We start from the raw sequence: 13,292 nt of genomic DNA on the forward strand, positions 1-13,292 counted from the left end.
CTGAGCCATCTCTCCAGCCCTACAATTCTATTCTTCATGCCATAAGAAGCAAAGGTAATGAATATTCTTGGGATGAAGAAGTAAAGAATGGAGTCTTTCTTCCCATTCTTACCAACACCAAGCTTTAACATACTCACCCCAGAGACGTGATAGCAGCGTGGAAGGGAGTCATTTGGAGAACTAGGGTGTAAGAGGATGGCCTACAGCACTGGTCCAAGCAACAGACAGCATCAATACAATAAAGCTGGAGGATCGTTTAGAGGGGAGCCTGGGCTTTCCTAATGTAACACACAGACAATGCAGCTGGAATGACATAAAGTTATTCCCTGACAATTCTAGGATCTGGAAGTCCAGGATGACAGTGCTGGCGGGATTAGCTTCTTCTGGGGTCTCTCCTTCACTTTCAGATGAACAACTCCTCTCCTTCCTCTGTGCATGCATGTGACAGGTGTGTCTGTCTATGTGTCCGACCTTCAGGTTGTATCCTATCTTCATCACCTATTTTTAACCTAATCACTTTTTTTAAAGGCTCTGTTTCCAAACACCGTCGTATTCTGAGGGTCTGTGGGTTAAGGTCTCAGCATATGAGCTTTGAGAGAGTACGATTTAGCCCACAACAAAGGGTGTTGTGGCAGTTTGAATGTAAATTGGCCCCCATAAAGCTCATAGTGGCTTGGTTGAAGCAGGCGTGATCTTGTTGAAGAAAGTGCGTCACTTGTGCAGGCTTTGAGGTCTCTTTTGCTTAAGCTTCGTTCAGTGTCACAGACCATTTCTGATCAAATGTAGCCAGCACCATGTCTGCCTGCATGCCACCATGCTCCACCACACAAGCCGATCCCCATGTGTTAGGAAGCTGTGGTGTGGACAGGGAAAAATGAGTGTAGGGAGCTGTAGTTGTCTAGACTAAGTCAGGGGCCCAGGCCAAACTTTCTAACACTGTAGACTCAGGGCAGGTGCAAAAGGAAAGAAACCGACTTTCAGTATAAACCCTTCCCAACTTGCAAGGAAAACCTAGAAAATGACAACTCACGGGTATCATGAACTTTAAAACATAGCCACCACACTAGCTCCCATCCACTCAGAGGAGCAAGTCCTCTGCTTAGTTATGAAGACAATCATGGCTAGATTAGCATGTGAGCCTGTTAGCTTTTAAGCATTACCTGGCCGGCCCCTTGGGAACCTTGCCAGTAAGCAGGCAGTACCTTGGCCAGCTCAGGGTCCTGACAACATCATCCTACATAACCGTTCCCCTCTCTTTCTCTCCCCTTCCCTTCTCTCTCTCTCTCTCTCTCTCTCTCTCTCTCTCTCTCTCTCTCTCTCTCTCTCTCTCTCTCTCTCTCTCTCTCTCTCTCCCGCTCTGCTGTGCCCCCTTTATCTCTCCCCCTCTCCCTTCCTTCCCCCAATAAAATCCTCTCTGTGAGCGCAGTCTGCACTATACGTCTTTATCTCACCCGCTCTGTAGGGCCCCTTGGCTCCAACCCGCCAAGGCCGCCTCCCACCGTTTTTAAAATACAACCGATGCTAAAATTGTTCTGAAAGATAAAGCCTATCTCTTTATTTCTTCTATTTTCATTTATGTGTATGTGCCCGTATGAGTTTATGTGCACCACATCTGTGCAAATGCCCTCAGAGCCCAGAAGAGGACCTCAGAACCCCTGGAAATGGCGTTGTGAGCTGCCATGTGGGTACTGAGAACCAAACTTGGAGCCTCTGATAAAGCAGTAATTGCTTTTAACTGACAATCCATCATTCTATCTAGTCCTGCTTTTTTTTTTTATTTTTTAAAGAATTATCTAGGTCTGCTTTCTTTCTTTTCTTTCTTTCTTTTTTAAGAAGACAAGGAAATGGGAAGATAATCGTAGAAGAGGTTCCTTCCCACAATCTCTGGGACAAGGTGGCACACACACACCTTTTGCCCTGTACTTGAGAGGTGGAGGCAGGAGGATCAGGAGTTCAAAGCCACCAGGCAATGATGGCACACGTCTTTAATCCTGGCACTCTGGAGGCAGTGGCAGGTGGATCTCTGAGTTCAAGGCCAGTCTGGTCGACAGAGTGAGATCCAGAACAGGCAGGAATATACAGAGAAACCCTGTCTCGAAAAAGAAAAAAACAAAAAAGAGTTCAAAACCATCCATCATTGGCTAAAAAGAAAGAAAACTCAATATATCTAAAACTATTGACCGATCTGCAGAGCAACTGTACGGTTTATTCCAGATGTGACAGTGGCCAGCTCTACAGAACTAACCCTTCACTCCTTCCTCTCAGAATCCCACGTGGATCCTGGATCATCCACGGGACTCTTCCCCAAAAGCATCCCTGGAACTTGATCCCCACTGCGGTTGTTGAAACTGAAGGCCCCCACGCATTCCCACTTGCTCCACGAAGTCTGAGTCAGTCTAAGAAGGCAAGAGAAGAGGAAGCAGGCCCTGGAGGGCGAGACGGGAAGCTGCCTTTCCTCCACCCTGAGAAAGTGTGAAGTGAAACTGGCTAGAGGAAGCTCACAGGGAGGCGGAAGCAAAAGCAAGGCCTCCTCTCAGCTACAGATCTCGGCGGGTCTGGATTGGTGTGGGGAGCTGACGGACTCGGGGAGACCGGGCCACTGAGTGCTGCAATAGATGCGAGACTTATACAGAAAAGTAGGAGAAGGAGGAGCCATCAGTGAGTCAGAAGAGGCAGGAAATGCTCGCTTTGGGAGGATGGTGAAAGCTGCCCGGGGTGCGGAAGGTCTGGACCAATGAGGTGACTGGCCTGTTGTCCGCGGTCCTTTGTGAGCGGCCCTGAAAGGACACCACGGGCCGCACAACTTCTAATGAACAGAATTTTATTTGGTTCGCCGTTCTGAAGTCAAGGGAGTCTCAGGTTGAAGGGACACCACGTTCTGGTGAGGGCTGTCTTGCTTCATCTGTCCCAGGGGGGGAGCACGGGAGAGGGAAGCATGCTTTTCTCATAGGGAAGCCCTAACAGGGGTTACTTCCGGGAAAGAATGAAAGAGAGGAGAGGCAGGTATCGACTGGGCGAGGATGGGAGACAGGGCCATCTCGCTGGTTTGGCCTAGGTGGGACCCTATGCAGAAGCATCAAAGTGGACGGGCACGGAGGGGTTCCCCTCGCAGGCCACAATGATGTGCTTCTGCTGCTGGCTGGTTTTGTACTCGCAGTTGGGGTACTTGGAGCTGCCCGTCAGGCGGCAGTCGGTGATGCGCAGGGCCGAGTGGCTCTTGTAGCAGTTCGTCTGCCCGTTCTTGCATTTGACGTTTTCCTGGGAGCAGACGGCGTGGATGTCCTGCAGGGATTCATGCACAAAGGTGTTTACAGGCTTGCAGGATCCCTTCGTCATTTCCCGCCTCTTCATCATTTGGTTGCAGTAGGTAGGGCTGCTGCTGGAGGAATCCGAGTCCACGTGCTGCCGCTCGAACTTCATGGCGGAAGTTTCCTTGCCCAAGGAAGGCTGGACCCATCCAACCACCAGGACGAGCAATGGAAACAGGATGAGGGACTTCTCCAGACCCATGGTAGCTTTGTTGCTCGGAGGAGCCTGACAGAGAAAGGAGAGGAAAAAAAAAAAAGAACACACCCTCAGAAGAACTGCAGCACCCACCTCAGCCTCCCCAGCAACCCCCCCACCTCAGCCTCCCCAGCAACCCCCCCACCTCAGCCTCCCCAGCAACGCCCCCACCTCAGCCTCCCCAGCAACGCCCCCACCTCAGCCTCCCAGGACAATTAAGTTCTGCAGGTGAGCCTGGAAGATTGCCCTCCACTGAGATATCTTGGAAGTGCTGACACTGTTTTCCTTCCTTGCTTACTGAAGAGAAGTCATTCTTTTCTCTGGGTGGTGGGCTGCGTCACCTAAATTCTTGGCAGTATGCTGAATAGCGGAGTTTCTTTCGTATAGAATACATTTGAAAGATAGAACACATTTATACACAGTGTTCAGATGGCTCATCGGAAGGTCATTTTGAATATGCCGAGAGCTAAGTCGTGTTACTCACTCATTACCGACACCTAGGACTGTGGCTGATAGTTTCATTGTCTCACAGTACTGGGGAACTTGGTCCAGAGCCTGACCCTGGCGTTATAAAGGGATTGAGTTGTATTCTAAAGACACATGCTCCCTTCCCCAACCTGGGTGCTCTGTCCTTCCTGCCTCTCTAGGTGGTGCTTTTTATACCTAACTATGTCCTGCCTCCACCCCTGCCTCCAGCTGTTTGCCCGGCCCAGCTCTTCTGGAGTTAGTGTCAGTCAAGAGTGACTGGCCTTGCCTCTCTCAGTTCCAACTCTCAAGCGGAAATAGTCTCTGATGCCATCTCTGGGCCACTTACCTAAACTCTGAGTAAACTCCGGGGCAGACTGGAAGCCAGCCTCTGCAGCCACTCGGTCCCTGTGGTGTGGGACTTATATGGAAGACAAAGGTGTGGCTTCCAAGGAAAATGGGCGGAGTAAATCTTGGCCGATTTTACCTGAAGGATAAAAACAAGGCCAAGCTTGGATGGGAAATGCCCAGGGCTGCCAAGGAAAGGGAAAACAGCATTTGAACCTCATGTGCTGATTCCCAACGGGCAGCAGAGCAAGTCACTGGAACAATGGCAAACACACCACTCCACATTCCTTCACGAAGCCGCATAACCTATGAGCATGTCGTTTGCACCAATTACAACCTGGAGGTTTAAAAGGTCACATACCAATCCTGGGAATCATGGGAGAGGGAAGCCCTTCCCCTCTACAGTACTGAACCAAGTTGATGGTAGCCAGAATTCTAGGTCTCCCCACAGTGCCTTTCTCGGGAGGAAAGAGGGATTAAGAGGGCTGCTGCCTGTCCGCAGCTGGAAGGGTTCTAGTGTTGATGGAGTCGGTAGGGCCAACCAAGTCTGGGCTGTAGCAGTCTTACCAGGCCAGGCACAGGAAATCATCCTCCATAGATCAATTAAAGGGACAAGGAACAGCAAAGGCAGAGAAAGGCAGTGTATTCAACGTGGCGACTTGGGAAAAGGAATATAGAGTCCCGTGACCCCGAGTTCATCTTCAGGATCCTGGCATGAACTTTAGGCTTACATGGAGGACAAGAGGTATTCATGAATAAGCAGTCCAGATCAAAGTGGGGCCCCTCCCATCACTGACCCATCCTTGTCTTGGCTCCAGTCTCTACTGCAAAGTGGTCTGACAAGTTGTCAGAACTGTGTGAAATCTCTTTCCAGGAGACAGCTCTCCCTCTGGCTAGCACAAGCTCCCACCCAGCCTTTTATCTCCCCAGCATGAGACTCCTGGGGAAATTTATTTTTCTTGTTGGTGGTTTTTACAGGTTCAGCTTTTTAATTAAACATGTTAACAAAAGAGGTTCAGTTAAAAAGACCAAAGCCCAGATCGCCACCAGACTCCCAGGATTCTTCTTTCTTTGCTCCCACTTTGTCCTCGGCAGGGGCAGGGACAGTGGGAGGGGCCAGGCAGCGCTCCCCCCACCACCACCACCCCCATCCTCCCCACCCTCCCCCCACCCCACCCCACCCCCACCCCCACCATGTTGCAAGCGAGGCTTCCAGTGTTGACGCTGGGCCAGAAGGGGTCACCACTGACACCAGCTGCTTTAAGGAGGGCGTTGCTTACCTTCCTGTGTCCATCACCTCATGCAGGATGAGAGCAGAGTGGATGTAGGCTAGCTCGGAGATGTAGACAATGGTGCCAACTGCCACCACGGTGCCGATCACTTAGCTGTAAGGAGGGCCTCACCCCAGGCTGCCTTAACTTCCTCGAAGCCAAGCACCTTCACAGCAGCTGAGGACAGCCTGGAGAAATTCTCATTTGTTGGGGTCTGTACCAGATAGTTTTATGTCAGTTTGACACAGCTAAAGTTATCTGAAAGGAGGAAGCCTCAATTGAGAAAATAAGATCTGGCTGAAGAGCATTTTCTTTATCAGTGATCAATGGGGTGTGTGTGTGGGGGGGGGGGGTGTCCAGCCCTCTGTGGGTGGTGCTATCCTTGAGCTGGTGGTCCTGGGTTCTATAAGAAAGCAGGCTGAGTAAGCCATGATGGACAAGCCAGTAAGCAGCACCCCTCCATGGTCCCTGCATCAGCTCCTGCCTCCAGGTCCCTGCCCTGCTTGAGTTCCCGACCTGACTTCCTGTGATGATGAACTGTGATTGATGTGGAGGTGAAGTGTGTTTTGGCATGGTGTTTCTTTGTAGCAATAGTCACCCTAACTGAGACAGGTCCATTGTCTCCACAACCTGGCAGCCGATGACCAGAGGGGTCATCTGGAAGAAGGATATCTTCCAGAACAGTTACAGGAGGTTTGGAAAAGAAAGGGAAGAGTGCCTGAGTAGGGAGGGGACCTCCAAGGCAAGGCCCGCTGCTTCTGGCCACTTCCCACCGTCTTCCACGTGTGGTCTGGAGTATTCAAGACAGGAACAGCGCAGAACCGAAGTTAACCAAAGCTGCAAATTGCAAATGGTTTTGGAGAAAACGCAGTGAAATGGCTTGGGGGAGGTCAGGTTACCCTGACTGGGCGCGTACCTCCTCTCCCAGGGACCCACATCCTGCCCTGTAAACAGAAGAGCCCAGAAATATGAAGATTATGAACCTGTACATTCCAGGGAGATGGGCGCTGACAGACAGCCGCCACTATGGACAAAGATTCTTTTAACGATAGCCCTCTGCCTGACAACCAACAGCTACAGTGGACCAAGATTAACCTTTAACAGTTGCTTCTGCGTGACTTATATTCCCTTAACCTTTAACTGTTAAGTTCCCTTAACCTTTAACTATTTCCTCTATGTGACCTTCTGCTTTGCATCATCTTGCATTCTTTCCAGCCATGGGGAACGCAGCTGTGTCAAGAAAGCTACAGGCTTTTGCAATTATCTTAAACTAGCACTCTATAAGCAAAAATTGAAAGTCTTAAAATGTAATGTGACTGAGACTGACCTCAAGATTGAAAAAAAAAAAAACCCAAAACTCTTTGACCCACACCTGATGCTTAGTTTTCACTGTAAAGAGAGGCTCCAAACCTGCCCCCCACGCCTGCCTCCCCACCCCCACCCCTGTTGTCACAATGTGAGATGCCTGAACTCTGCCTGTGGCGCCCCTGAGCTGGAAGTTTCTTTCTGCCCACAGTGTCTGGAATAAAGGTAGCTTCTGGTTAAAAAGACTTCAGTGGTCTGTTCCCCATTGTTTGCATGTCCCCGGGACCCAACATAAACAAAGGGTCTCTTCTAAAGCTTATAAGGTACATGGATCAAAGGGTTCCTCTTTCCCTGCTGGGAAGTGGTCCCTTGTAAACAAACAAGGAGGACCGAGCAGTGGGAAATGATTTCCTTAGCCTGGACCTGGTGGGATGCAGTGACCGCACTTGAAAAACCCTACCCTGCCGCACTTTGGGGCTGAGAGTCCTTTGTGGCAGAAGCCTGCTTTCTATTCTGATCTTGAACTGCCCCTCCTGCCTCCACCTCTGAGCAACCTACCACACCTCGTTTTACGCGTTGCGAGGGCCGGAAGTCAGAGCTTCATGCCTGCAAAGCAAACACGCTGTCAGCTACATTCCCAGTCCCAGAAGGAAAATTTCCTCAACGAAGAAACGTAAGATTGTTTTCATGTGTTGTCCGAATAAGATCAACATCCCTAGGATCTAGGAAGCCACTGTGGAGGTGGGGGTGAGGAAGACCTGACCAGGCACAAGCTTGTATGTGTGTGCATGCACATGCACACATGAGTACAGAGGCCCATAAACTAGTCTCCTCTGTAAGTAGAAAGTGCTCTTAAGTGCTGAACGACTTCTCCATCCACAAGAGGGTGAAAACCTGACATCTATCTGATTTTGTGTGTTTTGTTTGTTGAGACAGGATTTCACTATGTATCCTTAGCTAGCCTGGAACTTTCTATGTAGACCAGGCTGGCCTTAAACTCACAGATATTTATCTGCCTGTTTATGAGTGTTGAGGTTAAAGCCATGCAAGTTCATGTCTGTAGTCAGAAGTTTTCCTGTGTCCCACCCAGTCCCACAGCCCCTCAGGCCCAAGTAAGCACACAGAGGCTTATATTAACTACAAACTGTATGGCCTATGGCTCAGGCTTCTTGCTAGCTCTTTCATCTTAAATTAACCCATTTCTATTCATCTATATGTTGCCATGTGGCTGTAGTGTTACCCGTCTGCTGGCATCTTGTTGTTCCTTGGGCGGTGGGCTGGCATCTCTCCTTGATTCCACCCTTCTTCATCTCTGTCTTCAGTTTGAATTTACCACCTAACCTTATTCTGACTCGTCATCATCATCCAACAGCTTTATTTATCAACCAATGAGAGCAACACGTATTCATAGCTTACAGAAAGACATCCCACAGCACCATGTCTAGCCCACTCTTTGATGATGATGATAATAACGGTGGTGGTGGTGGTGGTGATGGTGATGATGATGATGATGGTGGTGGTGGTGGTGATGATGATGATGGGATGATAGTGATGATGATGATGATGATGATGATGGTACTCAAAGAATACAGTAAAGAAAGCACTGACATGGCTACTCTATTAGGGGGAAGGTTTTTATTATGGATAAGACAGAGAAAATATGCAGAAACATCTGGAAGAGTACTAAGCAGAAAGAAAAAAAAACACACAGGACAGGGCCAGGACTAGGGAAACGAGAGCAGCGACTAGCAAGAGAAAGAATAGTAGAGGGTAGTGGATTGTAAGGAGGATGAGAAGCTGGGTGGAGGGAAGCCCATCAGCTGGAGCAGGCCTGGGAGTTTAGGGTAAATGGGAGTGGGAGCAGAGGTGGTGAGAGGGCCAGGATGCTACTCTGGGCAGCTTTGAAATGTGTAACGGGTATTTGTGACTAGAGACGGTAGGAGTCTGGAAGCCAGTGTGGGCTGTGATGGGCAACCACAGGTATATGTCAAAGGAAAACCATAAGTCCTTTCTGCCAGAGGGACAAGTTCTGTCACACGTTCCTGTGGAATGCTGGCTTTTATAAAACCACCAGAAATCCTTCTATAGTCAAGCTTGAACTCATTTCTGGATATACGCACTGCCTGAGACCTAACAATGATGACCTTTACTTATTTGTGTGTATGTACACTCTAAAGGATAAATCTCTGGAGATAAACAGAAGCCACTATAAAATATCCACATTTAGTCCCTGATTTTCAAAAACAAGGCTGGACAAAGTCTGCATGACCCTTCACCTACATCTTCCCTGGTGCTCAAAGACAGCCATTCAGCTATCAAGCAGTTTCAGGTGGGTATTTCTGAAGGCGCTTGAACACACCAACTCAAATAAGCCACTCTGTCATGCTCATCATTGCTTTGAATTAAAGGCATGTGAAAACCAGCAGGTAAAGAAAGGCATCTGACCTTCCCTAGGAGCAGGAGGTAAATTACCCCGTGGTAGGGTAGAGAGAGAAATTCTTACAGGCAGAGCTGAAAGCTGAGGATAAGAAAGAGCTACAAAGCCAGCCTTGTTAAGCCAGCTCTTATCTTCCTATCTTCTTTCCCGAGATTAGCTGCCTAAGCTCAAACCCCTCTGTTTGGTTCTCACAGTGTACTAGACCTAGCACTTCCTGAGACCTAACAATGATGATATTTGCTTGTTTGTGTGTATGTACACTCCAAAGGATAAATCTCTGAAGATAATCAGAAACCACTATAAAGTATCCGCATTCAGTCCCTGATGTTGAAAAACAAAGATGGACAAAGTCTGCGTGACCCTTCATTCACATTCCAGTGCTCAAAGACAATCTGATCCATAAATATCCAACTCAAACTTTCTGCCATGTAAAACTTACATTAAATATATATGTATATATATATATATATATACACACACATATATATATACACACACACACACATATATATGCTTATCTGTCATCTGTTGCAGCAACTGAGACAAGACTGTTTCCTCCTCTGTGTTACGTAAATGTCTCCATGAAATTCAGATGGACTGATAGAATAAATCAACATTGGTGCAAACTGATAAGGCACTATTCCGCCACAGAAAATCTGTACAGGAGGAACATGGCCAAGAATTCATCAAGGGTCCTTTGGACACCTTCTGACACTCCTTCAGCTCTCATCCTCCAGAAATATGAATATGTTTTAATTGTGGTGCATTTATTTCAGGATGATTTGAAGAATTCTCTTTCCAAAAAGCTACAACTTTTACAGCCCCTAAAAAGCTATTCAATTTTGTGCTTTTAACTTGAGATATCCCAACGTTTATCACAAGTGATTGGGACAAGCACTTTAAGGGAACATAACACCATAATTCTCATTCAAAAATGACACTGTCTTTACTCTCTACAATTTTCTGGAAAGGTTGAGTTGTCCTGATTAAACTCAGCAAAGTCTGCAGGAACTCTTGAGCCCCTTTGTCCACAGACAGTCCCATTATCTTTTGTGACCAAGCAAGCCACAATAATGCTTGGAAATAACATGTTATTCCTTCTTGGGCCCACAGATTTAGAAATTTCACTTCTGATACTGGATTCAACCTTATTGCATGTAAACATGTCAAAATACTACCCATAATACACTCTTCCTGTTACTAATAGTTAAGACCACCTTTTCCATGACGTCACTCTAAACAACCTCATCATGATTTTCAACCTGGGAGATTTTGTCTGGAAGAAAAATCAGAAAAAACTACTCTTGAATGTCATTAGAATGGACTTTATCAGATTTATTACAAAGAAATGCAATGGTGAATTCTTCGAGGAATCAATCCTTAGATTCATGTTTCACAACAAAGAAATGATTCAGAATTCCACACAGTTGGAAAGCCATATCTTTGCCCTTGCTAGTATTTCCTGTGGTACTCAGTTAAAAACAAACAAAAAGGACTCAGTTCTGTGGTCCGCAGTTAAAAACAAACAAACAAGGACCGAAGAGATGACTCAGAAGTTTATAACACTGGCTGACCTTCAAGAGGGCCAGGTTGGGGTTCTAGTTCCTACACCTGCATGGCAGCTCACAACTGCCTGTAACACCAGCACCACAAGATCCAGCACCTTCTTCTGGCCTCTGAGGACACTGCACGCAGGTGGTGTACAAACATACATGCAGGCAGGACACCCAGACACATAAAAATAAATGAATAATAAACAAACCTTAAAGGGCGAGCTATTTGTCCAGGCAAGGTGGAGCTTGCCCACAATCCTAGCACTGAGGGACAGGAGAAGGCTTATCAACTTGAGCTATATCATGAGCTTGAGACCAACAATGACAACATATGACATATAACCTGTCTCGGATTAAAAAACAACAACAACAAAAAGCCATTTGTGTCTCTAGTGCTGGTCATGATGGCCTGTAGGCTGAGGCTTTTGATTCTGAAACATCTCAGAGCGACTATTTGTTTTTCTTGTTTGGGCGACAGCAGCCATTATCCAGAATCCAAATATTTCTGTGTAAACACTGTCTTATGATTATAATGGTACAATGGAAAGATGAAGGTCTTTCAACACGGTTCACTATGAAGAGGACCAAACAATTTCTGAGTAATAACACAAAGTATTTAAAAGAATCAAGGGAAGGAGATGAGTGGGCATCTCCATCTCACCATCCCTCTGTTCTGAGAATTGATTCTCCTCTTCCATCCCTCACTGTCCGCAACAATAAAAGACTCTGGGGCAGATACAAGAGCTGATGCTCAGTTATGTGTAAGTACTGAGGAGCCTAAAGGTAGCTAGGGGTGTATACGGAGGGAGGGAGGGCACTGCAGGGGTGTGGGGAGGGAGGGAGGTCACTGCAGAGGTGTGGGGAGGGAGGGAGGGCACTGCAGGGGTGTATACGGAGGGAGGAAGGGCACTGCAGGGGTGTGGGGAGGAAGGGAGGGCACTGCAGGGGTGTGGGGAGGAAGGGAGGGCACTGAAGGGGTGTGGGGAGGAAGAGAGGGCACTGCAGGGGTGTGGGGAGGAAGAGAGGGCACTGCAGGGGTATGGGGAGGAAGGGAGGGCACTGCAGGGGTGTGGGGAGGAAGGGAGGGCACTGCAGGGGTGTATACGGAGGGAGGGAGGGCACTGCAGGGGTGTGGGGAGGGAGGGAGGGCACTGCAGGGGTGTATACGGAGGGAGGGAGGGCACTGCAGGGGTGTGGGGAGGAAGGGAGGGCACTGCAGGGGTGTGGGGAGGAAGGGAGGGCACTGAAGGGGTGTGGGGAGGAAGAGAGGGCACTGCAGGGGTGTGGGGAGGAAGAGAGGGCACTGCAGGGGTGTGGGGAGGGAGGACACTGCAGGGGTGTGGGGAGGAAGGGAGGGAGGGCACTGCAGGGGTGTGGGGAGGAAGAGAGGGCACTGCAGGGGTGTGGGGAGGAAGGGAGGGAGGGCACTGCAGGGGTGTGGGGAGGAAGGGAGGGAGGGCACTGCAGGGGTGTGGGGAGGAAGGGAGGGCACTGAAGGGGTGTGGGGAGGAAGGAAGGGCACTGAAGGGGTGTGGGGAGGAAGGGAGGTCACTGCAGGGGTGTGGGGAGGAAGGCAGCCGCTTCATCAAGCTGGGCTTTCTCTTGAGGACTCGCTTCTTTGTGAGCTTCCCCCCTGTCTCATCTCTTCGGCACATTGCGCAGGCTTCTTACCCTCCCTACGTCTGCCCCCCCTTCTCTCTCCTCCCTCATTCTTTCCTTTTGAAACTCCAGATGGTATATAGCCCAGTCAACTTGAATATTTGTCCCAACTCTTACCTCCCAGAGCAGAGTAACATGTTTATGTCCTACTCATAGACTTTGATTCACTGAGAATATAGATGGGCCACTTTCTGTGAAAGAGGGAAGCATTTCTTTCTGTGTCTCTAAAGCTCTCTGAGGAGAGTCTGAGTGAGGCAGGAGGATGAGGGGAACTGCACATTTGTGGGCAGGTGAGAAGCAGGGGATGGATCCCAGTGCTCCTGAAAGGAGCAAACAACCTCCTTCAGCATCTTGGAGGTTATCGTTCTTCTTCATTATTCCCATTTTAAAAGCCTTCCCACTTCTCCTCTTGCCCCTCTCCACCCCTGCAGGAACTATGAGAAAAGATGGTTCAAACGTCCAAGGCCCTGGCTGAGGCCTTGGCAGGCACAGTCTCCTTTCCAGATGGTTGCCCTGAGCTGCCTGTGAGTCCAGCAGGTGTGGACAACAGTTTAGTCTCCAGAACACACAGGGCCTTATCTCCTAACCCCACCTCTCAGACGACTGACACTATCAGCTTTCTTCAGTCCCCCGGCGGAGTCTCTCAGAGCTGTGGAAGGCTGGTTTCTGCTCGGCTGCTAGGCCTGTCCAGCCCCGGGGCTGCCTCGGCCACCAGTCTCCTCTGTGCACAGTGGGAAGAAGTTTCATCGC

General features: G+C 48.9%; 1 protein-coding gene and 1 pseudogene across 1 annotated transcript; both read right to left on the minus strand.

Annotated features, from left to right (window-relative positions):
* Nucleotides 1-2,804: 2,804 nt before the first annotated feature.
* Nucleotides 2,805-4,456, minus strand: Rnase1 (ribonuclease A family member 1, pancreatic). The gene is made up of 2 exons (XM_006997599.4): nt 4,319-4,456; nt 2,805-3,534 (listed from the first exon to the last, which is right to left on the minus strand). Exon 2 carries the CDS (start codon nt 3,508-3,510, stop codon nt 3,064-3,066), a length of 447 nt encoding a protein of 148 aa, XP_006997661.3. The 5' UTR covers nt 3,511-3,534; nt 4,319-4,456; the 3' UTR covers nt 2,805-3,063.
* An 807-nt stretch (nt 4,457-5,263) lies between these two features.
* Nucleotides 5,264-12,538, minus strand: LOC121832152 (large ribosomal subunit protein P1 pseudogene; annotated as a pseudogene).
* Nucleotides 12,539-13,292: the final 754 nt, after the last annotated feature.

Source organism: Peromyscus maniculatus, chromosome 9 (genome assembly GCF_049852395.1).
Source record: "Peromyscus maniculatus bairdii isolate BWxNUB_F1_BW_parent chromosome 9, HU_Pman_BW_mat_3.1, whole genome shotgun sequence".
NCBI classification, from domain to species: Eukaryota; Metazoa; Chordata; class Mammalia; order Rodentia; family Cricetidae; genus Peromyscus; species Peromyscus maniculatus.